General features: G+C 46.2%; 1 protein-coding gene across 4 annotated transcripts in view; it reads left to right on the forward strand.

Annotated features, from left to right (window-relative positions):
- SYN3 (synapsin III) overlaps positions 1 to 27,228 on the forward strand; it is a 472,322-nt gene that overhangs the window by 29,188 nt on the left and 415,906 nt on the right. For all 4 annotated transcript variants that reach the window (XR_011483033.1, XM_070453985.1, XM_070453984.1 and 1 more), the window contains exon 2: positions 9,318 to 9,772. Coding sequence is in view for 3 of the 4 variants with exons in the window: in XM_070453985.1 (XP_070310086.1) it covers positions 9,462 to 9,772 (311 nt within the window). In the remaining variant the exon portion in view is untranslated. The remainder of the gene's footprint in view (positions 1 to 9,317; positions 9,773 to 27,228) is intronic.

A 27,228-nucleotide genomic window follows, 5' to 3' on the forward strand; every position in this document is an offset into this window, starting at 1 on the left:
TATAAAGCCTTGACGTACTCCTTTCCCAGTTTTGAATATGTTGCTTTATGACATGTTTTATTTTTCTGTCTGGTGTGCTTCCCTGGTGGTTCAGATAGTACAGAATCCGCCTGCAGTGTGGGAGACCTGGGTTCGATCCCTGGGTTGGGAAGATCCCCTGGAGGAGGGCATGGCAACCCACTCAAGTATTCTTGCCTGAAGAGTCCCCATGGACAGAAGCCTGGCGGGCTACAGTCCTTGGGGTCACAAAGTCGGACAGGGCTGAACAACCAAGCACATGTGGTCACTCTTGCCCTCTAGTGGCCAGTGGTGGCATAGCATGGGGCTGAGCCCTCACTTGGCCTCTCCTGAATTCTACCCCAGAAAGATTTTATCCCAGGGTCTTCTGACCTTCTGTTCCAATTTCTTTCCTTCCAGAGCCTCCCTCACTCCCACCAGGTTCCACCATCAATTTAAGTCTGTCACTGAAGAGGTATCCAGTGTCTAGTGGCACAGGAAATCAGTGACTCACAAAACAGGAAGACAGCTTGCAAATCACGTAATCCAGCTCCCTTCTTTTACACCTAAGGACCTAAGTGATTTTAACAGCCTCCTAACTTGGCTGGCTACATACATATGCATGCTCTGCAGTCTATCTTCCACACAGTGGCCAGCAGACTAGATTACGTCTGTCTCTTGCTTAATAATCATCCAGTGGTTTACTTTTCACCCTTGGAATAAAATCAGAATTATTTTCAAGATGGCCCTTCATGATCAGGCTCCTTTCTGCTTCTCTAAACGTTTTCTTATAAAAATCTTCTCCTTATTTCCTGATGGAGCTGGGCTTCCTTCTGTTCATCAGATGTGCCTAACTCTTTCCTACCTCAGGGCCTTTGCACATGTACTGCCCCTCATCCTTACTTCTCAGCTTAAAGGTCACCTCTCAGAGAGACCTTCCCTGTTAATCTCTGTAACAGCACTCTCTGTATTGCCCCAGTCCATGAGTTTTTGTCCATTATGTGCCTCCCTTTACCAGACTATAAGCTCCCCCAGGGCCTGCAGTGGAAGAAATTACAGAAGTCTTTGATGAACATTGGAGTTGGTCAAAAAACATAAGGCTTCTGAAGGTGGTAAATTCCTGCCAGTGTAAGGTTGACTAGAGTTCCTAAAGAAGAGGTTGTTAAATAATCGCTAAGGTCCCTTCATCTCTGTTTGTAAACTTTTCTATCCGGTATTTGAAAGATGGAAGATATTAAGATCCAATAATTTCTCAGTAGCTTGTGTTGGACTAACCCTGTCACAGATGATAATTATAAATTCTGGATAGAGTATTTGAAAGAATCTAATTGAGATTTTTGGAGAGAAATAAAAAGTAGGTGGTATCTGGAAGAGATTTAACCCTTGAAAAAAGGCACCTGCCCCCACTAAGTGAGATTCACATTGATGTTGCTCTTCTCTGTAGAGCACTCCCCAGTCTATATGGCAGGGAGAAGCTAGAACCGGAGCAGGAAGCTGCAGTTTTGGTGATTTGACAGGAAGCAGGCACCTGCCATTAGGTATAGCTTCTCATCATGGTCTTCCAAAGTAGAAGAATAATATTAATAGAATTGAGTTTAAAACCCAGAATGAGCAAGTGTAACCTATGATTGTATTGTCATCCATCAGGAAACCCTGGTTTGGGGGGACTGTCTAATGATACTGTGTGGTTGGGACTTTAAGTGACTATTTAACTGAATAATTAACATTAAAAAATGAATTAAAAGGGGCTTCCCTTGTGGCTCAGCTTGTAAAGAATCTGCCGGCAATGTGGGAGACCTGGGTTCGATCCCCGGGTTGGGAAGATCCCCTGGAGAAGGGAAAGGCTACCCACTCCAGTATTCTGGCCTGGAGAATCCCATGGACTGTATAGTCCATGGAGTTGCAAAGAATCAGACACGACTGAGCAACTTTCACAGACAGACAGACAGACAGAGTCTGGGGCTTCCCAGGTGGCGCTAGTGGTAAAGAACCTGCCCATCTCCTGCAGGAGATGTAGGAGACATGGGTCGATCCCTGGGTCAGAAAGATCCCCTGGACGAGGCCCTGGTAACCCTTCCAGTATTCTTGCCTGGGGAATCCCATGGACGGAGGAGCCTGGCAGACTGTAGTCCACAGGGTCTCAAAGATTTGGACGGGCCTAAAGCAACTTAGCAGCACACACGCAGAATACAGGCCATCAGTGGCTAGAAAATGAAATGTGGCTAGAAAATCAAAGGAAATGCCCCCCAATCCATGCTCCCAATAAGATCAGCTGAGGCCTCTGTGAAAACTGTATTCCAGTTCAACCCCTCCTTCTGCCCATTTGTGCGTTTCATGCTTGCGGTTGTTGATCATGGAAATACTCTCCAAAAAACTTTCTGCTTCCAAATCATCCTGGCAGAGTCAGTTTCCTGGGGAACTTGACTTAACAACAGTCTAATTGATGCTTATAAAATGTTGTACCCAGCGACTATAGAATACTTGTTCTTTTCAAGTGAAAATGAAGCATTCATCAAGATAGACCACGGTGAGCCATAAAATTAATCTGAGTGGATGTCAAAGATGTTGAAGGATTAAAACCTTATAGACTATGTTCATTAATCATAAATGAATCATATTAAAAGCAATAACATTACAATATCTGAAAAAGCATTGGAGTTTGAAAATTAAAGATGTGTTTAAATAACATAAGTCAAAAAGAATTAGAAAGAAATAATAATTTTAATTGAATGATAATGTAAATATAACATATCAATTTTCTGGATTCACCTAAAGTGGTGCATGGAGGGAAATACATTGCTTTAACTGCTTGTATTAAAAAGAAGAAAGGTTTAAAATTATGGTATATTTCCATCTTAAGAATGTAGAAAAAAGAGGAAATTAAAACCTTAAACCCAAAGTAAGAAGAGAGGCAGTAATAAAAAGCAGATATAGGTGAACTAGAAAACAAATAATAGAGAAAATATAAAAAGCTGCAAGTTGTTTCTTTAAAAAATTAATGAAATTTGTAAATTCTTAACATAGATTAATCAAAAAGAGAAAAAGAAAATGACTAGTATCAGGAATATCAGGGGAAATTACTACAGACCTTGCAGAAAATGAAATGTTAATAAATACTATGAACAACTTTATGCCAATAAATTATACAATTAAAATGAAATGGTGAATGATATTGTTTCCTTAATTTCTCTTTCTGTTTTCTCATTGTTAGTGTATAGGAATGCAAGGGATTTCTGTGTGTTAATTTTATATCCTGCAACTTTACTGTATTCATTGATTAGCTCTAGTAATTTTCTGGTAGAGTCTTTAGGGTTTTCTATGTAGAGGATCATGTCATCTGCAAACAGTGAGAGTTTCACTTCTTCTTTTCCTATCTGGATTCCTTTTACTTCTTTTTCTGCTCTGATTGCTGTGGCCCAAACTTCCAAAACTATGTTGAATAGTAGTGGTGAGAGTGGGCACCCTTGTCTTGTTCCTGATTTTAGGGGAAATGCTTTCAATTTTTCACCATTGAGGGTAATGCTTTCTGTGGGTTTGTCATATATAGCTTTTATTGTGTTGAGGTATGTTCCTTCTATGCCTGCTTTCTGGAGATTTTTAATCATAAGTGGATGTTGAATTTTGTCAAAGGCTTTTTCTGCATCTATTGAGATAATCATATGGTTTTTATCTTTCAATTTGTTAATGCAGTATATTACATTGATTGATTTGCAGATATTAAAGAATCCTTGCATTCCTGGGATAAAGCCCACTTGGTCATGTGTATGATTTTTTTAATATGTTGTTAGATTCTGTTTGCTAGAATTTTGTTAAGGATTTTTGCATCTATGTTCATCAGTGATATTGGCCTGTAGTTTTCTTTTTTTGTGGCATCTTTGTCTGGTTTTGGAATTAGGGTCTATAAGCAATAAATGCTGGAGAAGGTGTGGAGAAAAGGGAACCCTCTTACACTGTTGGTGAGAATGCAAACTAGTACAGCCGCTATGGAGAACAGTGTGGAGATTTCTTAAAAAACTGGAAATAGAACTGCCATATGACCCAGCAATCCCACTTCTGGGCATACACACCAAGGAAACCAGATCTGAAAGAGACACGTGCACCCCAATGTTCATCGCAGCACTGTTTATAATAGCCAGGACATGGAAGCAACCTGGATGCCCATCAGCAGACGAATGGATAAGGAAACTGTGGTACATATACACCATGGAATATTACTCAGCCATTAAAAAGAATTCATTTGAATCAGTTCTAATGAGATGGATGAAACTGGAGTCCATTATACAGAGTGAAGTAAGCCAGAAAGATAAACACCAATACAGTATACTAACGCATATATATGGAATTTAGAAAGATGGTAATGATAACCGTATACGCAAAACAGAAAAAGAGACACAGATATACAGAACAGACTTTTGGACTCTGTGGGAGAAGGCGAGGGTGGGATGTTTCGAAAGAACAGCATCAAAACATGTATATTATCAAGGGTGAAACAGAGCATCAGCCCAGGTTGGATGCATGAGACAAGTGCTCAGGGCTGGTGTACTGGGAAGACCCAGAGGGATTGGGTGGGGAGGGAGGCGGGAGGGGGGATCGGGATTGGGAATACATGTAAATCCATGGCTGATTCATGTCAATGTATGACAAAAACCACTACAATATTGTAAAGTAATTAGCCTCCAACTAATAAAAATAAATGGAAAAAAAATTTTTTAATAAATGAAATGGACAAATTGTTTGAAATCATATATTGCCAATATTGAAATAATAAACAGAGAATATAAATAGATTTATAAAAGCATTTGAGGTAATTGTTAAAAACTTTCCAACAAAGAAAAAATCAGCCCAAGGTGGCTTCACTGTGGAATTCTGTCAATGAATTAAGGGGGAAAAGAGCCCCAATATTACACAAACTTTCAGAAAATTGAAAAGGTAGGGACACTTGAGAATATATTTTGTAAGGTCAACATTATGTTGGTACTAAAACCTGGCAAAGACATTGGCAAAAATGAAAATCTCAGACCAGATTTCTCATGAACATGGATGTAAAAAATCTTCAACAAAATATTCTTGGCTTGAGTCCAGCATTATTATATAAAGAGGGTAATTCACTATGACTAAGTGGGATTTATCCTAGGAATGCGAGATTGGTTTAGCATTTGAAAATCAATTAATGTAACTCATCACATTAAGCAAATACATGGTTTTTAAAAACCTTGTTGTTCAGTTGCTAAGTCATGTCTGACTTTTTGTGACCCTATGGACTGCAGCACGCCAGGTTCCCCTGTTCTTCACTATCTCCCAGAGTTTGCTCAAATTCATGTCCATTGAGTCAGTGATGCCATCTAACTTTTATGTCATTCTCTGTTGCTTTCTTCTCCTTTTGCTTTCAGTCTTTCCCAGCATCAAGGTTTTTCTAATGAGTCAGCTCTTCCCATCAGGTGGCTGAAGTATTGGAGCTTCAGTTTTAGCATCAGTCCTTTCTGTGAATATTCAGGATTGATTTTTCTTTAGAGTTGACTGGTTTGATCTCCTTGCTGTCCAAGGGACTCTCAAGAGTCTTATTCAGCACCATAGTTTGAAAGCATTGATTCTTCAGCACTCAGCCTTCTTTATGGTCCAACTCTCACATCCATACATGACTACTGGAAAAACCACAGCTTTGACTATCCAGACCTTTGTTGCCAAAGTGAAGTCTCTGCTTTTTAATATTCTGTCTAGGTTTTTCATAACTTTCCTTCCAAGGAGCAAGTGTCTTTTAATTTTATGGCCGCAGTCACCATCAGCAGTGATTTTGGAGCCAAGAAAATAAAATCTGTCACTGTTTCCACTTTTTCTCCTTCTATTTGCCGTAAGTGATGGGATCGGATGCCATTATCTTTGTTTTTTGAATGTTGAGTTTTAAGCCAACTTTTTCACTCTGCTCTTTCACCTTCATCCAGAGGCTCTTTAGTTCCTCTTCACTTTCTGCAATAAGAGTGGTATCATTTGCATATCTGAGGTTATTGATGTTTCCCCCGGCAGTCTTGATTCCAGCTTGTGATTCATTCAGCCCAGCATTTCGCATGATGTACTCTGCATATAAGTTAAACAAACAGAGTGACAATTTACAATCTTGTGTTACTCCTTTCCCAATTTTGAATCAATCCATTGTTCCATGTTCTGTTCTAACTGTTGCTTCTTAACCTACATACAGGTTTCTCAGGAGACAGGTAAAGTGGTATGGTTTAAGAATTTTCCACAGTTTGTTGTGATCCACACAGTCAAAGGCTTTAGCAGTCAGTGAAGCAGAAGTAGATGTTTTTTTTTTTTTCTGGAATTTCCTTGCTTTCTCTGCGATCCAACAAATGTTGGCAATTTGATCTCTGGTTCTTCTGCCTTTTCTAAATCCAGTTTGTATATCTGGAAGTTCTGAGTTTACATACTGTTGAAGCCTAGCTTGAAGGACTTTGAGCATAACTTTACTAGCAGGAGAAATGAGCACAATTATACAGCAGTTTGAACACTTTTTGCCCTTCTTTGGTATTGGAATGAAAACTGACATTTTCCAGTCCTGTGGCCACTGCTGAGTTTTCCAAATTTGCTGGCATATTGTGTACAGCATTTTAGCATCATCTTTTAGGGTTTGAAATAACTCAGCTGAAATTCCATCACTTCCTCTAGTTTTGTTTGTAGTGATGCTTCCTAAGGCCCACTTGATCTCACACTCCAGGATATCTAGCTCTAGATATGACCACACCATCATGGTTATCTGTGTCATTAAGACTTTTTTGTATAGTTCTTCTGTGTATTCTTGCCAACTTTTCTTAATCTCTTTTGCTTCTGTTAGGTCTTTACTGCTTCTGTCCTTTATCATGCCCGTCCTTGCATAAAATGTTCCCTTGGTATCTCCAATTTTCTTGAAGAGATCTCTAGGCTTTCCCATTATATTGTCTTCCTCGACTTCTTTGTGTTGTTCATTGAAGAATACCTTCTTATCTCTTCTTGCTATTCTCTGAAACTCTGCATTTAGTTGGGTATATCTTTCCTATTCTCTCTTGCTTTTGGCTTGTCTTCTTTCCTCAGATATTTTAGAGGACTCCTCATACAACCACTTTGCCTTTTTGCATTTCTTTTTCTTTGGGATGGTTTTGGTCACTGCCTCCCGTACGGTGTTATGAACCTCCATCCCATAGTTCTTCAGGCACCCTGTCTACCAGATCTGATCCTTGAATCTATTTGTCATCTCCACTGTACAGTCATAAGGAATTTGATTTTAGGTCATACCTGAATGGCCTAGTGGTTTTCCCTACTTTCTTTTTTTGTTTTTTTTATTTTATTTTATTATTTTTTTCCCATTTATTTTTACTAGTTGGAGGCTAATTACTTTACAATATTGTAGTGGTTTTTGCCATACATTGACATGAATCAGCCATGGATTTACATGTATTCCCCATCCCGATTCCCTCTCCCTCCCTACTTTCTTCAATTTAAACCTGAATTTGCCATAAGGAGCTCATGATCTGAGCCACAGCCAATCATCTTAATTGATTTGGAAAATCAGTTCAAAAATTCAACATCCATTCGTGATAAAAATTCTAAGCCAACTAAGGCTACAAGGGAACTGTCCCAACCACTATGGGAAGGTTTTGGACAGTTTCTTAAAAAGTGAAACATATGCCTCCCCCTGACCTAACAAATTAACTTCTAGATATTTTCCCAAAGAAAAAGTCAGTCTCTCAAGCAGTCTCTCTCTCTGTCTCTTCACCCCACCCTTCTCCACAAAATTACTTAAATAAAACATCCTTAGAGCAATTCTATTCAGAATACCCACCCCAAACTGACAACATTTCAAACATCTCTCAAAAGGAGAATGTAGTAACAATTTGTAGTTATTCATCTAGCAGAATACTACTCAGTAATAAAAAAGAGTGACTTGTTACATACAACATAGCTGGGTCTTGAAACCATTATGTTGAGGGAAAGAAGCCACTCATAAAGGAATAATACACAATCACATTTATATAAAGTTTAGGAATAGGTAAAATTAACATATGATGATAGACATCAGCAGAACCTTTTCCCTTGAGGACACATGGATTTCTAGAAAGGGACACAGGAGAATTTCCTGAGGTGACTGGAGTATTATAAATCTTATTCCAGCATATACATATATCAAAACTCCAAGAACTGTAACTTAGGGGCTGTGCACCTCTAAGTACATTTTACCTCAGCAAAAACATAAAATAATGTTAACAAAATAAAATATAGGTGGGGTCGAATTGCATGACTGAAACCATCATTTTTCTCAGTGAGAAATTTTGATCTTAAATGAATCATTTGGATTTTTAAAACTTATTTTGTTCTGTTTGGCAAAGGGCTTCATTTGTTTATTAACCTGCTGGGCTGTCCTGACAAAATTTCACAGAGTGGCGTAAACAACAGAAATTTGTTTTCTCACAGTTCCAGAGGCTGGCAGTCTGAGGTCAGGGTGCCAGAATGGATGGTGTCTGGTGAGAGCTGTCTCCCTGGCTTGCAGACGGCTGCCTCCCCGTGTGTCCTCACATGGCCGAGGAATAGCAAACTCCCTCTTGTCTTTTTTTATGAGAACGTTAATGCTCTCACGAGAGCACCACCCTCATGGCCTCATCTCACCCTACTACCTCCAAAAGAACCCATCTCCAGATACCAGCATGTTACTGGTGAGGGCTTCAACATATGAATTTGAAGGACACAATTCAGTTCGCAGCTGTATATATTCTAGAAAATCTGGACAATACAGGTAACTGGAAAAAAACAAAAAGCCATGTAGTCCAGTTATACAAATATAGTCACTGTTAACATCCCAATGTCTTTTTCTTTCCAAAGTTTTGTTATTTCAGCTTTTATGTGATTGTAGTCGTTCTGTACCTATAGTCTTATATCACGATCTTTTAAATTACGACGTGAAATTTTTTCTGTGTGACTCAAATCCCTTTTTAAGTACTTCTTTTTAATAGCCACGAAAGGTTCCGCTGAATGTGCTGTAGTTTACATGTTCGTTATCCTGTGGTCGAATGTTGAAAGACTTTCCAGTGTCCTGCTAGTGTAAATAATGCTGTGATAAATACTTTTGTCCAAGAGGCTTTTTCTGTACCTCGGATTGCTTCCTTGGGGTAGAATTCCAGAAAGTGGAAATTGTAGGTTTAAAGGGTGTGCTCTAATTAGATGTTGCCAAATTCCTTGCCAAAAAGATGTCCTACTTTGCACTGCCCCCAGGAGCAGGGCAAGAAGGGGCTTTATCTGTTTGTTCTTAAGGGGCTGAGGTCGTTTCCACTGATGTGTTTCTTGGCCTGTTTCCACAGGTGAAAACAGACAGCTGTAGCTGACTTGTGGGGGACTCCCTTGGGTCGTCTGGCCCAAGACCCTACCATCCCCTCCTGCAGCCTGTGTTCCGGGTCTCACCTGGACCGCCCGCGTGGGAACAGGCCGTCTCGTCCGTCGCAGCCATGAATTTCCTGCGTCGGCGCCTCTCTGACAGCAGCTTCGTGGCCAACCTGCCAAACGGCTACATGGCGGACCTGCAGCGCCCAGACAGCTCCACCAGCTCCCCTGCGTCCCCCGCCATGGAGAGGAGGCACCCTCAGCCCCTAGCAGCCTCCTTCTCCTCTCCAGGGTCCAGCCTTTTTAGCTCCTTCTCCAGTGCCGTGAAGCAGACCTCACAGGCCCCCTCGGGGCTGATGGAGCCTCCGGCCCCCTCCACGCCTATTGTTCAGAGGCCCAGGATCCTGCTGGTGATCGATGATGCCCACACAGACTGGTAAGCAGCAATCTGCAGGTGCCCCCAGCTAGGGGCAGGAGAGGAGACGGGGCTTATCTCACTCTTGGGGAAGAGACAGGGGAGGAGCTGTGAGAGACTCTGTGGTATCAGAGACTGGCCGGAGGGAAGGGCGTTAATGGCAGGCACCACAGCAGCTACTTTTGCCACACTGTGTCCAAAGGGCTTTATATTTAAGGTCTGCAGTCTCTCACCTGCAAATCCAAAACCGAAAAAGCTCACTAGAAGATATTTTGAGGCCCATCTGCTAGCAAAGCCTGATCGGAAGGAAAGTGAGACTGTGATAGTCTTCACGGAACCACTCACTGTGCTTGTTCATATGATTTGCTGTAAACTTCTTAATACATTTGACATGGGGTACTGCCCAGGGCCCACAGGAAGTATTATATAATATATGGTATATGTACTACATTAATTTCCTAATAATAGAAATCTTTAAAAAATCTGAAATAACTGTGGTAAGTTCCTTAACCTCTTTGAGCTTCAGCCATGCTCCCTCATTGAGTGAGGTTGCTATGAGGGTAAAAGAAACCAACAGAAGTCCACAGTCCTTAATCTGAAGGGACCAGAGTGCCTGAGTTTGCATTCCTACTCTTCCATGGGCTGGCAGTCTGGTTCCAGAATCTGTCTTAACAGGACAGCAAACATGGGCAGAAATGATATCCCTTCCAGGCTCTTCCTAGGTACTCCCCATCCTGATAGATGGTCAGCATCCTGGCTGGAGGGACAGAGACTGGACACGTGGCAAGGTCATTGTAGCAGTGGCTCCACAGGTGGTCACTGAGCGCTGATGAGTGCAAGTAGCAGCCTGCAGTTCAGATCAGTCACTCTGTCGTGTCCGACTCTTTGCGACCCCATGAACTGCAGCACACCAGGCCTCCCTGTCCATCACCAACTCCCGGAGTTCACCCAAACTCATGTCCATTGAGTCGGTGATGCCATCCAGCCATCTCATCCTCTGTCGTCCCCTTCTCCTCCCGCACTCAATCTTTCCCAGCATCAGGGTCTTTTCAAATGAGTCAGCTCTCACCACAGCCTCAGGTACTCAGATAAGTAATGAACAGGCCCTGCACACAGGAAGCTGCATGCGGGTGGAAAAGAGGTCTCCATTTGAAATTTTTGGTAGAGCAGATAGGTATTATCAGTCCAATTGGAGACACAGAATTTGCAGTCCAGGAAGTGAACCTAAATATGGAGACATGGAGGCACCCCATTTAGGGCATTTCTGGCCATGGACCCATGGATGGCCCTGGGGGCTGGAGGACAAGGTTCCCTGTGTGTGTCTCCAAAAGCTACCACAGAGTAGGCACAGAGTCAGCATCCAGGAAGCATGTATGACATGAACCAATTAATATAATCCGTTCACTGAGCATGTCCGTGCTCTCTTATTCTAACATGGATGTGTGTGCTCACATTCATTCCTTGAAAAGTGAACTCAGGTCAGGAATGGTTGAGCCTGTACTTTGGAGTGGGAGGTGATTATAACATTCAATGCAGTCAACATTAAAGCATGTTCAGTAGGTTCAGACTTTAGCCTTTATTTTCCTGCTGTGGAATCACTTCATCTTAACCAGGGTGGTCGGGTGCCTGGCCTCTGTTCTGATCCATTCTGAGTTGTTTTCAGTGATGCTTGAAGGGTGTTCATCTCTGCCTGTGAGGTTATGCAGAGCATCATATTTAGGTTCTTAGCCAAGGGGCTGATTTCTGCAGAGGTGCTGGTTTCACGCACCCGTGCTGCCCATCTGCCTGGTACTCAGAATACCTGCATGGCCTCTGCACTCCTCTGTTTCTCTTTAACCCAACTTGACCTTGATTTTGAATGTTCTCTGGTGACTGCACCACTCTGGTTCAGGCAGGGTTTGCCATAATATGGTCTTGGGAAGGGGTATTTGTCAGAAACGTTACTTTTTGTATGGATCCTGAGCTAATAAATGGCAACAAGGTGAAGTGGTTAAGGATTCAGACTTCAGAGCTATCTGGATTCAAGTCTCTACCCCATAATAGCTATATGACCTTTGAAAGTTACTGCACCTAAATGGTAAAATAGTACCTACCTGTAGAGTTAATTTATGTAAGTATGGTTGAAATCTGAATTACTATAAACGTGTTTAGGATGTGTCTAGTAGACAGTAAGTGCTATTTAATTGCATATTATTGTTGCAGACTATTGTGACCTTTTGTGCAATATTAATCATCTTGACTGCAACCCCTGTAGGCATACTTTTTTAATTTCTTTATGCCCAATATTAGGCAGAATAGATTAGGATTTACCCCCACTGTGCTATGGTTTTCTAATGGTCAATCTTGGCTACTCGCTCTCAGGTGATAAAGTTGAGTCTTACTAATTAATCTCTGTCTCCCAACACAGTGCCCATATGGTGTGTAGTTTAGTGTAGGCGCACAGCTAAGGAGACTGAAATGCCGTAAATTACCTTAGCCAAGTAACATTTGAATTTTGACTTTGGTCTTCAATCTCTCTAATCTGCAGAAGTGACCAGTGTGTGAATTTTAGTCTGGGCACCCTGGTGGGGGACACAGGTTTTGGCTAGAGGAATTTCTCCCGGTCTGTTTCAATCATGCTTCATGTGCCCACAGGTTCATTAGGGGTTGAGGACAGCAGGCCACTGTTCCTGCCTCTCAGAGGGTTAAAAGTGGAAAAGTGAGAAACAGGCTCTTTATAACATCACCTGAAGGTTAGCTGTGCATTCATTGGATGTTTGTGACAGAGACTTCCCACCCACACATAACCGCTTCTCATACAGAACTCATCCTAGATGCTGTAAGAACTTGAGACCCTTTCCAAATACATGCCCAACTTTCAAAATTGATGCCGGCTGCCTTAGAACCCCGACTTCTTCCCTGCCAAGTTCCCGAAGGATACCTGTCGTCCTCCCATACCAGCAGCGGCCAGCAGGTGGCGGGCTAGCCCCACTGTCCCTGGGCAGTTCTGGCAGAGTCTGGCTGCCTCTGGGGTCAGCCCCCTGCCCAGTGCCTCCTTCATTGTGCAGACTGTCTCCTGAGAGGAAGAAGCTGTTGAAGAGGGAGAAGCCAGCTCACACAGCCCCTTTCTTTCTCCTTTTAGATGGTAATGAGAGGGGGAGATGATCCACGTCTGGACTGAGCCTGAACCCACCAGGGACAATGTGGCTCCCTTTTCTCCCTGTCAGCCTGTTACTTCCCTCTGTCACCTCTTTCCTAGTCCAGGACCCTCCTGCAGAATCAGGTTTCCTAGAGGGTGAGGGAGTTACAGGAACCTCCCCCTCTTGCTTCCTGACAGAGGCCAGCTTGCAGACTCTCGGAACCAGCCTGGGCCCCCCAAGGAGGAATGATACCTGGCCAGTGGCCAGGGGGCAATGAGGGAGAGGAGGACTGTCCCTCTTCTGAGGAGACACAGAGGATCCCAAAGCCGCCTTTACTGGAAAGCAGGACTAGTGGCCGAGCATTTTGAGACCCCACGACCTTTAGGGGCTGCCCCAGAGGTCAGCCTGGCTACATCAGGGATGTTGGGAACTTTGGACCAGACTCACCCCCAAAAAGATCTGGGTGAGGAGTCCCTCTGAACTGAAGCTGGTACTGTCCTCTGGGATGATGGGAGATCAGTCAGGTTTGAGAATCACAAGGGAAAGGAGAAGTACAACAAATGGACTTCGGGCTCATCTTTCTTCAACTCTCCCCACTCGTTCTCTTGCCTATTTTCCAGCACTTTCACTGGCGTCAGTTCTCTAGTCTTGACCTTGCCTCTTGGATACCTTTCATGTTACCAGTAAAGTACCTTCTTTCCAAAATCAAATCTGGTAAGTTTACTCCCATGCCCCACCATGTATATCACCTTTTATAACCATTAGGTAGCACATCATTGCCCTCAAGTCCAAGGTCAGAGTTGTAAGCATGTCTGCCCTCCCTCTAGTTCTGCCTCCAGCTCAACTTCCTGCTTTGCTGCTTATTCCACAGAAATAGCAAAGGTTTGTAGTTTTCAAACACACCTCTGCCTTAGCCCATTCTGTTCCCTGCTACCTGAAATGCTTTTCCCTATGTTGTTCACTGGACCAATCTCCATTCATCCTTAAAAGCCTGCTCAAGTGTCACTTCTTCTCTGACACACCTAGCCTGTAAACAGTGCTAATAACTTCCTCCTTTGATAACTTAAAATACACTTCATCATGCCGCCGCAGCACACATCATGCTGTATTGTAATTGGCCTGAGGTGGCTGTCTCTTCTGCAAGAACAAGGCCTGTGTCTTACTCTTTTTGCATCCCTGGAGCTCACCGCGTAATATATTTTCAGCTAGCATATGTCATTGTCCCAACCCAGTCCAACCAGAACAACCTCTGTTGGGCATCATGGGGCCTGCAATTCACCTTACTTCAAGAGTCAGCAATATAGTGCATACAGTTGAGGGGTTACTAGTTTTACTCACCTGTGTTTAAAGTCTTGGCTGTTTATTTTTCAGTAGGTATACCCCCTTCACCCCTACATCCTCCTCCCCAAGCCCATCCAGGCTCCAGAGACCTTGAAGGTAAAACTGAGATCAAGGAAGTACACCCAACCTTGTTATGAAGAATCTTTTTGGGGGTCATGATCAATGTCCTTATTTTGAATAAATCAAACCTCGGGTTCTGGTACATTCTGTGGCAATAATTTTAAAAATTCATCTACTTATTTGTTTTAACAATCTCATTTGTAAGGCACTAGTTTACAGTGTAAATTATTGCCACAGAATGTACTAGAACCCTAGGTTTGATTTTTTTCAAAATGAGAACATTGATCATGACCCCAAAAGAGGATTCTTCATAACAAGGTTGAGTGTACTTCCTTGATCTCAGTTTTACCTTCAGGGTCTCTGGAGCCTGGATGGGCTTGGGGAGGGGGATGTTGGGGTGAAGGGGGATAAAGCAGCTGAGGCTTGGCCCCCAACCCCTCCCTCCAGGGGTCTCTGAAGCCCTCCCTCCTCTTGCTTCCCGTGGTCCTTGTTCCCAGAATGTCTGCTCTGCTCTTTCAACAATGACCTGTTGTTGCTCAGCCGCTCAGTGGTGTTGACTCTCTGTGACCCCACGGACTGCAGCACGCCAGGCTTCCCTGTCCTCTGCCATCTCCTGGAGTTTGCTCAAACTCATGTCCATTGAGTCGGTGATGCCATCCAAGCAGCTCATCCTCTGCTGCCCCCTTCTTCTTTTGCCTTCAGTCTTTTCCAGCATCAGGGTCTTTCCCAGTGAGTCAGTTCTTTGCATCAGGTGGCCAAGTATTAGAGCTTCAGCATCAGTCCTTCCAGAGAATGTCCAGGGTTGATCTATTGTTACCCTCCCTCTTATTCTCCACCCTTCCCTAGGATTTCCTTTTTCTTTTACTTGTTGAGGAGAAAATGAAAAGGGGATTCTTAGTTTTAAACACCGCTTAGCTACTATCCTTTCAGCCTGGAGCTTGTGAGGCTGCCCCATCGTACTGTATGATGGTTAATGATGCTCATTAAAGCACCTTGTGCATGTCTGGACTCACTGAGAGTTGCTGTGTTGTGTGATAATTTGTGTCCCCACCACCACCACCCACCCGTGCCTACTTGCCGTCTTTGTGTCCCAGAGCCTAGAACAGGGCAGGTAGATAATGGCTGCTAGGAAACATCTGTTGATGGAATGAATGATTTGGAGGTGACATTACTGGTAATGGCAAGTGTGAAGGTGTGACAGTGATACTGAGAGTGACCTTGGTGGCATTCTCTAATCCCCTCTTCCCGTCTCACACTGCTCAATCCAACCAGAAGTCACACTGGCCACCATGAGAGCATTTACACCATGGAAATGGGCAAATGCTCCAAACCAGGATTTTTAGGTCTCCCTAGAGAGCCAGCCAGTATACCACTGCCAGTCACACTTCTGATTTTCCTAGGAAGCATTTTAAAGGTGAGAAAGCAAGGCACAGACAGACCGTACACTGCTCGAGAAACCAAAACAGCAGAGTGGTGGGCTGGGACTTTAACAGGACTCACTTCTCTGAAGGCACATCTGATGGTGACCTACCTCCTGCTGACTGTTTCCCGGGGCTTCACTGTTTGGCGTGACATAGGTGCTAAGAAGTCTTGGTTGAAAATGAGTGAACACACAAATGAAGAAACCATGAGCTCTTTGGAAATGTGATCAGGTCCTCCTCACTATCATATGGCAAGCACCTGTGCACTTTGCACGACCAGACATTGTGCTGAATGGTTTTCCTAGATTCTCGGATTTAATCCTCTCAGCAACTGTATGGAGTACTATTACTGTTCTCCTTGTGGAAAGAAGGAAACTAAGCCTCCGAGCCCAGGATGAGAGCAGACACCGTGGCGCGTGCGGTCAGCTCAGGCCGTCCAGCTGACAAGTCTGGCATCCCCGTTCTCTGTCACCCTTCCCTCTCCCAGCTGAGCCCAGGCCTCGTGTGCTGTGCCAGAGGGCTCTGGAGCCTCGTGTGAGCGCACACACCCTCACACGCTCGTGTCTGACTCAGGTGGGCACGCACACTCATACACGCTCATGTCCAAGGGCAGGACTCCCTGTTGCAGCATCGTGGCCAAGCGCAGTGACCTCCTCCTCAGAGGAAAGTGCCCACCTCGAGCACCGCCTCCACCAGGGCCTTTGGGCAGCCAGAATGTTGAGGTGCCAGGGGAAGTGGGGTTCCCTGTAGCCATCCAGACACTCGTGAGCTCAGGGTGTCTTGGCAGCCCCTTGAAGCCTTGCTGTGGCCTAATTGGCCCCAGGGTGACCAGGACTTTCTGCTTCCCACTATGCCGTCTTGTCGGGGGACGGTTGCAGTGGGTGGGAAGGGGGGTGTTAAATTGAGAGTTGGCATCACCAGCAGAGGCTTTTGGGTAGAGTTGCTTGTTGCTTTAGCTAGTAAAAATAAAGGATGTCCAATTAATAATTAGACAAACAACAAATCAGTATAAGCATATCCCATGCAATATTTGGTATTGATTTGTACCACAAAATTATTTATTGTTTATCTGGAATTCATATTTAAGTAGATGTCTGCTAGTTTATCTTTCCACCCTACTTAGAGAGGGTGACAACAAGAGGCAGTGCCCAGCCCTGCCAACATAGGCTCAGTGAGAAGCTGGCCTTTGCGCGTCCTTGCCTTCTGGTCGGGGAGCCAAACCAGCCCTCCCACCCCTTCCATTGACCTCATTCTCAGGAAGCTGCTTTCCTGGCCTGTGATGAGGACCGAACAGTCTCAGTCACCAGCAGGGCAGGACCAAAATCAAGTGGACAGTCTCGAGGCAGACTGCCTGGTCCCCCGTCCTCCCTCTCTCATGTGACCTTGGGTGAGTCTGGCCTCCGGGCCTCACATTCCTCAGTTGTAAGGCAGGATAATGAAACCTCTCACGAAGGATCAGTAAAGAGGTGGAGATGATGGCATGAGTGGGGCTGGTACTGGGCTTAGCTGTCATGACAGGCCCTGAAATTGTGATGGTATTAACAGTTGATTGCAGGGCCTTGCCTGTGGTCCAGTGGCCAAGACTCCCTACTCCCAATGCAGGGGGCCTGGGTTCAATCCCTGGTCAGGGAACTAGATTCCCACATGCCACAGCTAAAGATCGCATATGCCGCAACGAGAGCTCCACATGCCACAATGGAGACAGAAGACCCTGTGTGCTGCAACTAAGACCCTGCACAGCCAGATAAACAAAATAAAATAAATATTAAAAAAAAAAAAAACAGCTAATCATGATACTAACTGCAGTGAATATAGTGGCACTGGCAGTCAGTGGGGAGGAGCATGTTTCTCAGTTCAGCTGGACAGGCTTGAGGGCTGCGTTCTAGAAGCCCTGAAAGAGGGGTGTCCGGGTGCTGGTGGGCTGGCACACTCTAGTCTGAAGTTGAGAAGATGGGGACCGGGCTGGTTCCCCTCCTCCTAGAGTTGGTCGGGGGGCTCGAGGCAGGATACACACCTGTCTGTTGAAGACACTAGGCTCTAGGAAACTAGGCTCTCCCCCAACCCACCTCTTCCCCCTCCCCTAAAATTCTCCTTGAAATAAGGGCAAGCCCTGCCTGTTCCCTGTGGGGAAATCAGAGGTGGGGGGCAGGGAGCTAGGAAAGGCCTGGTGAGAGGGGTCTTGCCATCCTCTTACTCCTTTCACGGATTCACACCATCCACCCCCTGCAGCCGGGGGTGGCGCTGGACTTCTGGGCTCGCCCTCCCGCTCTGGGGACCCCCTGCCACTCCCCCTCCCTCCGCCCTGGTGCCTGCGGCGGGAGGGGCCTTGGGCATTCCCCAGCAGCCTGGCCTGTCGCCTGGACACCAGCGCCGCTTTCCCAGGCCCGGCCCCTTTTATCAGGGGGACAATGTCCGCACACAGTGAGGGCCTTGTGTGGCACCCAGGCCCCGAGCCCTTTGACTTGAGGAATTTTTCAAGTGCTGACCTCTCTCCGTGAGGTCTTCCCGCCATCCAATCCAGAGGCTCTGTGCCCCGGCCGCTTCCTCCCCTGCTCTTGCCCGGCGAGAGGGAGGGAGGGGAAAACAGTGAAGAGTTGTCTCCTGCCCTGGTAGAGTCTTCACCCTGTGAGAGTGTGGCTAGGAAATCTGGGGGAAGTGTCTTAGAGCAGAAGGTAGCTTGGGGAGGAGTCTGATGGACGCTGTGTCTTCCCCAGTTCTCCCTTCCCGGCTGATGCTGTGAGATCTCAGGGGAGCCTTCTCCCTTCCCTGCTGATGCTCTGAGATCTCAGGGGAGCCACTGTCCTCTCCGGGCTCCAGTGCCTTCATAAATCAAACAGTGACAGTAGACAGATCACAGTCCCCAAAGCACTGTTTCTGTCAGAATGACATTCAGATTATCAGGTACCACTCTTCACCTTCTGTGTGGATAGAATTTTTTGTTTGCAAGAAAAAGAACTGACTTTGGCTGACTTAGGCAAAATGGAGGGTTTATGGAAAATATGCCGGAGGCTCACAGAATTAAAAGAAAACAAGAAGACCCAAGTTTTGGAGAGGTCAGGACCCAGGGCTCTGTCTGGACCTAAGAGGCAGGAACTTGTGAACACTCTCTGGAGAAGTCAGCTCCTATTGTTTTCCAAGCTTTGTGCCTGTCTGCTTAAAAATAAAATTCCTGGGCAAGAACAAACCTGGCTGGTTCCATAACATGTCCTGGGGACACTTGGGGACAGTCCCATCAAGACTATGTGCAAGAGAGGGGCTTGGTTCTTGAATACAGGTGCAGATGGAGGTGCTGATAACAGAAGTCAGAATGGGTGCGGGACAGGCCACAGAGGTTCTTCAGAACTTCTGAGTCAGAATATCCAGAGGAGAGTGCAGGAAACATTTTTTAAATGATGAAGAGCCGAGTTTAGAAACCATTGTGGCTAGAGGGCCGGTTTCATGCGGCTCCCAACTGGTAGAACGGAGGCCAGTAAAGCAGACAGAGGGAGACGTGTCCACTCCGGGTACATGATGGGAGCATCATCCGAAGAGCACACGGGCTGCCCGGTGAGGGAGTGAGCCCCCATCACCTGCAGCTTCCAGTACAGCCAGGCTGGCGTCTTGGGAGCAATAATGCAGAAGAGGCTCAGAAGGGGCCAGCCTGCAAGCCCTTAGAAGAGTCTCAGACCGGAAAGTTTTCATTTTCCTCTCTCTGTTTTTACGTCTCAGTCATTTTTCCTGCCATTGCCCTGCCTTTTTCTGGAGAATTCCACTGTCCAACTTCTGAGTCGTCCCTCATTCTTCAAAATGTGATTTTCTTGCCCAGGTTCTCCTCTTTCAGTGAAGTCCCTCAGATGCCATGGGCTCTCCCAGCATAGCTGTTCCTGTTCCTCCAGACTTCACCTGCCTGGCTACAGCCTTGCCCTGGGGAGGCAGGTCACTGGGCAGACATCAATCTCATTGCAGAATGTCTTTCCTCCTGGGGCCTGTGGAAGCATGCATAGGATGTGTTTCCTTAGCAGGAGGGAGGCTGTCTGTGATGGCAAGAGAGGGGACAGTGCTTTGTATCCATTTTTCTGACCTCCAAACCTGAGTTTGGAGGAAGGGCAGTGGTGTGGGCTTCCTGAAGATTTTCACTGAGCTCATTGCCATCTTCATAATGGAATTAGTTAAATTAGGGGTTGCTTGTGCAGCTGCTCACAGGAGGCAAGGTGGTCGGTGAGTGAAGGGGCAGGTGCTAGGAAAACGCAATAGGCACAGAGAAATACTTCTCTGCTGTAAGGAAGAAAACAGCCCAGGCTCTATGACAGATGCGCCTGGCCACTTGACACTGGCTGCAGAGAGACAGCAGGGAGCCATGGGGACTGCTGGGCGTGAGAACTGATGCCCCAACTGCAGGCAACAGCTGCCGTCCACTCAGCCAGCTTTGGCCATGTGGAAATACAGGTCTCGTGACACTCCGTTATTGATTTTTAGGGGAAGCCAGAAGTCCAAATTCTTGATAAATGAATTCTCTGTTTTAAAATCAAAAGTATATAATGTAAGTCCAACAAAATAAGGCTATAGACTCCATGAGGTTTGCCAGTTAGAATTTCTGATGAAGAGAGGAGTCAGAGTAAATATTCTTCATCTGGGCCTGTCTCCTGGCTAGACCAGGAGCGCCAGGATGGCAGGGGGTTGTTTTGTTCAGTATAATTCCTAGGGACTAGCACAGTGCTAAGCACGTAGCAGCGCCTGGATAGAGAGATGGAATACTTCCCTGCTGGCTCAGAAATAAAGCGTCTGCCTGCAATGCCGGAGACCTGAGTTCGATCCCTTGGTCGGGATGATCCCCTGGAGAAGGAAATGGCAACCCACTCCAGTACTCTTGCCTGAAAAATCTCATGTACAGAGGAGTCTGGTAGGTTACAGTCCATGGGGTCACAAAGAGTCGGACACGACTCGACTTCACTTAGATGGAGGGATGGATGCGTAAGCAAATGGGTGGGTAATTGGATGGATAGATAGTTGAATACATGGATGGAGGGAGGCAGAGGGGAAGTAACTTCTCCTAGGCTTCTCTGTCTGTGCCTGGCCCTTCTCACCTTGAAGGCCTCACACAAACATCAAACACTTAATATTCTCATGGTTCCCTTCTTCTCATCCTCCTCACACCATCTAAACGCCTTTTATGGATGATCAGATATAAGTCACTGACACCTTGGTGTGAATTACTTTCAGTGTATCATCTTTTTCATGGGCATTTTGCTGGGTTGAGCTGTTAATGTTGTTGTTCAGTCACTAAGTTGTTTCTGACTCTTGGTTGACCCTATGGACTAGAGAACACCAGGCTCCTCTGTCCTCCACTGTTTTCCAAGAGTTTGCTCAGATTCACGTCCATTGATTCAGTGATGCTATCTAACCATCTCATCCTCTGCCAACCCCTTCTCCTTTTGCCTTCAATCTTTCCCAGCATCAGGGTCTTTTCCAATGAGTCAGCTCTTCCCGTCAGGAGGCAAGAATATTGGAGCTTCAGCTTTAGCATCAGTCCTTCTAATGAATATTCAGAGTTGATTTCCTTTAGAATTGACTGGTTTGATCTCCTTCCAGTCCAAGGGACTCTCAAGAGTCTTCTCGAAAACCACAATTCGAAAGCATCTTAATAGATAAGCATCTGTTAATGAGTTCTTGATAGATGCTCTTTAAATGTTTGCTGAGGGAACAGCTTAGCCTTCTAAATGTGAACTGTTCTTGTGAAATGAAGGCTGTGGACTTTGAGAATTCTGTGGGAGTGAGGATGACACAGTCTTGTGTCTCTGGAGAGAAGAGGGCTAGGGATTGGGGGATAACATTCTAGCATAATCTCTGCTGTCAGAGTGAGTGGGTGGCTGATGATTTTATTTGCCTCAAAGGCTGGTGCTGGGGCGAAAGAGGACCTCCCAGAGGGTAGCCAAGGCAGGTTCCCATCATGCTTGATATGAAGCCAGATATCCTTTTAGAGTGACAAAGATACTGCCACCTTCCCCTGAATGATTTGTCACTTCCCCAGGTTCATGCCCACCTGTTGAACGACAGGCGGGAAAGAGATGAACATAAACATCTGCCATGTGTCAGGGATAGCATTCATGGGGCCTTATGGCAGACATAGTGATGTGCTTATTTTTGCAAATGAGACCGGTGCTTGGAAAGGTTGATGTTTGTCTGAGGCAGCGCTAGGAAGTAAATAGCAGAGCTGGAGATGACCAGCTAGTTCTCCTGCTCGCAGTGCCCATCCACCTCTTTACCTGGAGGGTGAAATCCACACCAGCAGCTCACCAGAGAGTAACCCCACTTGCTTGGCAGGTTCCCAGAGGCCTTCAAATCTGCATCCTCATTTTATCCTCATGACCCTGTGGGTAGATCTTCCCATCCTCACCCTTCAGATGAGGGAGCAGAGGCTTATTCAAAATCGTGTAGCAGGTGCCAGAACTGCCATTTCAAATCTAGGTCTTCTGCTCCGTGCCTGTCGCTCATTTTTCCTGCACATTGAGGGGCATGCCCCAGGAAGATTCATTGGCCCCCCGAGTGCCACCAGTACCCACCTAACTCATTTGTCCTTGTGTGCCTTTCACACATATACACACTCATCAGACCTTCTCAGAGTCATCTTTGCAGCCCTTGATACTGGTAAAAGATAGGTACCAAACATTGGTTGTATGGATGAATGGGTGGATGGACAGATGAAATGGATGAATGGATGGATAGATGGATAGATTAATGAACTGGGTCACTTTACCAGGGAAGCAGTCGTAGGCTCTTAAACTGGGCTGGGTCTCTTTCAGTGGGCTGACCTCGTGTTAGAGCTAATGTCCTGTGCGGTGATGGTACTTTATGAGACTCTCCCTCCCATTAGACAGTAAACCCTGAGGCCAAGCACCGAGTTATCGTCATTGCTGTTTCTTTAGAGCCTACAGGTTCTGGCACGCAGTAGATGGTTAGTACAACTGTGTTGAGTATCTTCCAAAGAAGGCTTCCCTGACTTCCCTGGATCAGCTCTCCCTGCTCCCCACATCCTACCCTGTACCAGTTTGTTCATCGTATTCATCACTTCCTTGTCACCTGGTTAGTTTCCTGATTTTTCCAAGAGAATGTTAGCTCCATGAGAGCAGGGACTGTATCAGCCTTTCACCCCATGCCTAGTAAGGTGCCCAGTCCTTACAAGGCTCAGCGAATAGTGAGTAAATGATGTGGGTTGTGGGGCAGAGCCCCACAGAGGCCGCCTTCCCTATTGCTGTCAGAAGGCATTGCGGGAACATTCCTCACCTCCGTGAGGCCCTAGTGGGCCTCCTTTCCTTACCTTCACAGATTGTTGTGCAGATGCGGGGACCCTTGTCACTCTCAGAGAGTCCCTCCCCTTTCCAATGCCCTGGAGCCCTTCCACTTGCAAAGAGGTACAATGAGGTTGCCCCATCACTGAAGGGTCCCCTCTGACAGTGGGAGGGGAGCAGGAGGGTTAGCTATTCCTGGGAGTAAATAATGGGACTAGAACTGGCAACTTGATGCAAAGAGCCAACTCACTGGAGAAGACCCTGATGCTGGGAAAGATTGAAGGCAGGAAGAGAAGAGGGCGACAGATGATGTTTGCATCATGGTTGGATGGCATCACCAACTCAATGGACATGAGTTTGAGCAAACTCCAAGAGACAGTGAAGAACAGGGAAACCTGGCGTGCTGCTGTCCATGGGGTCACGAAGAATCAGACATGACTGAGCAACTGAGCGACAACAACGGAATCGGATCTCTGAGTTAGAACTCCCTGTTCAAAGGCCCTGCTTCTGTCACACCTCCATCCGTCCAGCCTATCATGTTAGCCTCTTTATCTTGCTAACTGGAAAACCCCGAGTGTGTCCACCCTCAGGGTTCTCCTATGTGACCTGTCATCCATCTCCCCCAGTTTCTGTCCAGGCCACAAATCAGCAACTGACATGTTTCATCAGAAATGTGTAAATCCGTTTCTAGGGCCAGACCCCTGCCTCCCCCGCTGCTCCCCCAATAGGCGGCACTGTGCCTGGCCCCTCCTCCCGGGAAGGGCACCGCCAGGGCCGGGCCACACTGCCTTCACATCCCAGACGGATTTATTAGAAGGGCGCAGCTTGTGCACAGGTGGGTCCTGTCTGTGCTAATTCTCCGCTTCCTTCTGCTCCTGCTGCAGCCATGAAAGAACTCGGTGTCGCTCCCCATAAGTCTCTCTCACACACCACATCCCGCCTCCCCAAACTAGGGATTTCCCACCCCAGGCGGCACTGGTTTTCTAATATTCTCCTTCCTGCTGCCTCTGATGTGGCAGTAAAATATGAGACCACCCACAGAGGTGGAAGCTTTGTAGAATCAAGAGCTTCCCCCACCTCCTTCCCAAGGCCAAGGCCTTGACTGACTGGCCTGCGGGCTCAGAAAACTCATTATGAGAATAAACATATTAGGGCCTTCAGAAGAGGTCTGCATTTAGGGAGACAGAGCCCTCAGGCACAGTGGGGTCATCCATCCTACCTGAGGTCAGACAGCCAGGCAATTACACAGGCAGCAACCCCAGCCCCCAAGGCATCTAGAATTCCAGACCAGCCCTACCCGTCCCTCTGCCAGACGGGACTGTTCAGAGGCAGCTCAAGCCTGAATGAGCCCCAGGCAAGGAGGCAGCAGTCTGTGTGGCCTGTCAGGAGACAGACTTCTGACTCCCGGCCAGGCAGGGGGATGGACCGCCTGACCCTCAGCTTCAGCCTGAGTCCGTCTGGCAGGCCCTGCGGTGAACATTCCAGAGATGGGCAAAACAAGTGTTTCTCCCGAGAAGGTGAGGCCGGTGGAGCCAGAGCTCTTTGGGGGGTGGCGGTGTAGTGCTGCGTGCTCTGGGTCCCGAGTTGCGAGTTAGGATCCTGTGCGTGTGGGACGCCGGAAGGGGACTCCACGTGGTAATGGTGGGGATTTGTAAGCGTTGTGTTACCCCATTGTACCAGTAGATGGTGGCAGAGCATCTGGAGCGCGAGCTGCCCCTGGGCTGTCCCAGGAAACATCATCCATTTACCCAGTCAGCAGGCCTTCTTCAAACGTCCTGTGCCCGGGCGCGTTGTGCCTGATACGAGAGACACAGTGAGCTTTGAGACACACTTTCGGGTCTCCAGGAGCTCCTAGACTAGGTGTGTGGGGACAGGGAACATGTAATTCCAACCAGAATGATGTGTGTCAGCACCCGGTGGGGACCCCGAGGAGGGCCACCTAACCCAGCCTCGTTAGGGGGTGCTTTCAAGGAAACAGTGGTCAGGGATCTTGGAACATGAGAGAGAGGTAACCGAGCAGAGAAGGAGAGAAGAGCACAGGCTCAGCTGCACAAAAGCACAGGAATCACAGAAAGTTGAATGTGTCCAAGAGGTGGGCAGAAAACCAGAGAAGAAATGGGTCGTAGGTCAACAGGGTCTAGATCACGAAGGAGCTAGACTGAATCCTGAAACTCTTAAAGCACAAGATCTAACTCACCATTGCTGCTTGCTTAGAGGCTCTGTGTGACTTCGAACCTGTGGGAGCTGCTCCCAGCCTTCGCTCTTGATGACTGGGGTCAGTACAACAGGAGGAGGGATGTGAAGGCCTGCAGGCCTTCTGTATCAATGTCGCCTATTTGTTATCATCACCAATCTCTCACCTCACTGAGGGGGCAGATCAAAGTGAGGCAGACTGTAATTCCATTCTGTAACCCCCAAGAGGATAGGATTATGTTTGTTTGTGGGTCCCTGCACACGTCACCCATAGCCACAGTGTAAACACGCGGTAGTTCTTTGTTTTCATTGTTGATTCTGCTTTAGGCCCTGGGCTGTATACTTTGGAGCTTACTCTGTGCCAGGAACCATTCTAAGTGCTTTGTACGTCGTGCCACATTTAATCCTCACAACACCCCATGGGATAGTTACTGTGATTATCCCCACTTCCCAGACGTGGAAACTGAGGCACACAGAGGTTGAGTGAGTTTTGCGGGGTCTCAGAAAAAAAAGAGTGAGGGGTGGCCCTGGGATTGCATCCAGGTGGTCTGGCCCTGAGTCCACCCTCTCTACTTACTGTCCTTTGAGTACAGGATCAAGTGAATTTCTCACCACACCTTGGCTGGCAGATGTTATCACCCCTTAACAAGTGACCTGGAGGGAACTATGACCTGGAGGGATTAAGTACCTTGTCTTAGAACATGCAGTGAGTGAGTCGTAGAACTAAGATTTTGCCCAAGCTTCTGTGATTTGAGATCCATGATTTTTCTAGTATACCGGTGATTTCATTCATTAGTTACCATCCTGAGGTCCCAGGATCATCCAGTACTTCTTGTAAACCCAAGCGGCAGGACCCCTGCCCTCAGTGCTACTTAGTCCTTTACTAGCTATACTCCTTACAACAAAGGAGGACCCTGCAAATTATACCCTTTGATCATGCAGTGGTTACCCAAGCTATAGACTTCCCGGCCCATGGGGACCCAGGCCCAATTCCAGGGCCTGTGTAGGTCAGTTCCCTGATCCATCCTCCCCAGACATGGCGGGGGGCTACTGTTGATGGGTGTGTGGGCGAAGAGATAAAGTTTGGCCACGTGGGCTGGATCATCCACAAGCTTGCATAGGAAGCCCCAGTGATGCAGGACAGAGAGCAGGGTGGGAGGAGAATTGGGAAGGACTATGAGAACCAAGAGCTGTCAGCCTCCATGCCACTGTGTTCTGGGTGGATCCCTAAGAGTCCTGAGAAGTTCAAATTCTGACCCTTCCAGATCATTATGAAATTGTATTGTTCAAGGAAGGAAGAGATGGGCATGTTTTATTTAAATGTTTGCCAGCTTTATCAATTTTAAATGTTAGGCATATGATACATAGACTTCCATTTGTTCTTTTGCCCCATGCTCTACAAATATTAGGGGTGGGCTTATCCCAGTGTCTGGAGTTTGTCAACATTACTTTTATTAGTGATAAAATTCACAAATTATGTGAAAAGTTTCCCTTTGCATGAGGCTGGTCGAACACACATTTTTTGGAAGATCATCCTGGGAGAAAAAAACAGAATCTTGCTTTTTAAAGTCACACTGACAACTCTTGTTCCCATAAAGTTCTATCCACTTGACATCTAAGCCTGTCAATGCTGTAAGAAAAAGTGGCATTAATATTAGAGTTGTCAGTCGGTGATTCAGGCAGTCTTGAAGAGAGATGAATTCCACTGGAGTTGGCTAAGTGTAGATAGAGAGACTTCAGGAGCAGACAGACTTCAACTTGGTCAGAGAATTTGTAGAAGAATTCTCTCATAAGTGGAAGGTTGAAAAAAGAGATGGGAACATTGATGTTCCAGGGAAAAGAATAGAAAAGGAACTAAGAAGAAGATTCTTGGATATAACGCTACTGATTAGAGCTCAAGCATGTGGTCATACCATAAAGAAGGCTGAGCACCAAAGAATTGATGCTTTCGAGCTATGGTGTTGGAGAAGACTCTTGAGAGTCCCTTGGACTGCAAGGAGAGCAAATCTGTCAATCCTAAAGGAAATCAACCCTGAATATGCATTGGAAGGACTGATGCTGAAGCTGAAACTCCAATA

Source organism: Odocoileus virginianus, chromosome 23, assembly GCF_023699985.2.
Source record: "Odocoileus virginianus isolate 20LAN1187 ecotype Illinois chromosome 23, Ovbor_1.2, whole genome shotgun sequence".
NCBI lineage: Eukaryota > Metazoa > Chordata > Mammalia > Artiodactyla > Cervidae > Odocoileus > Odocoileus virginianus.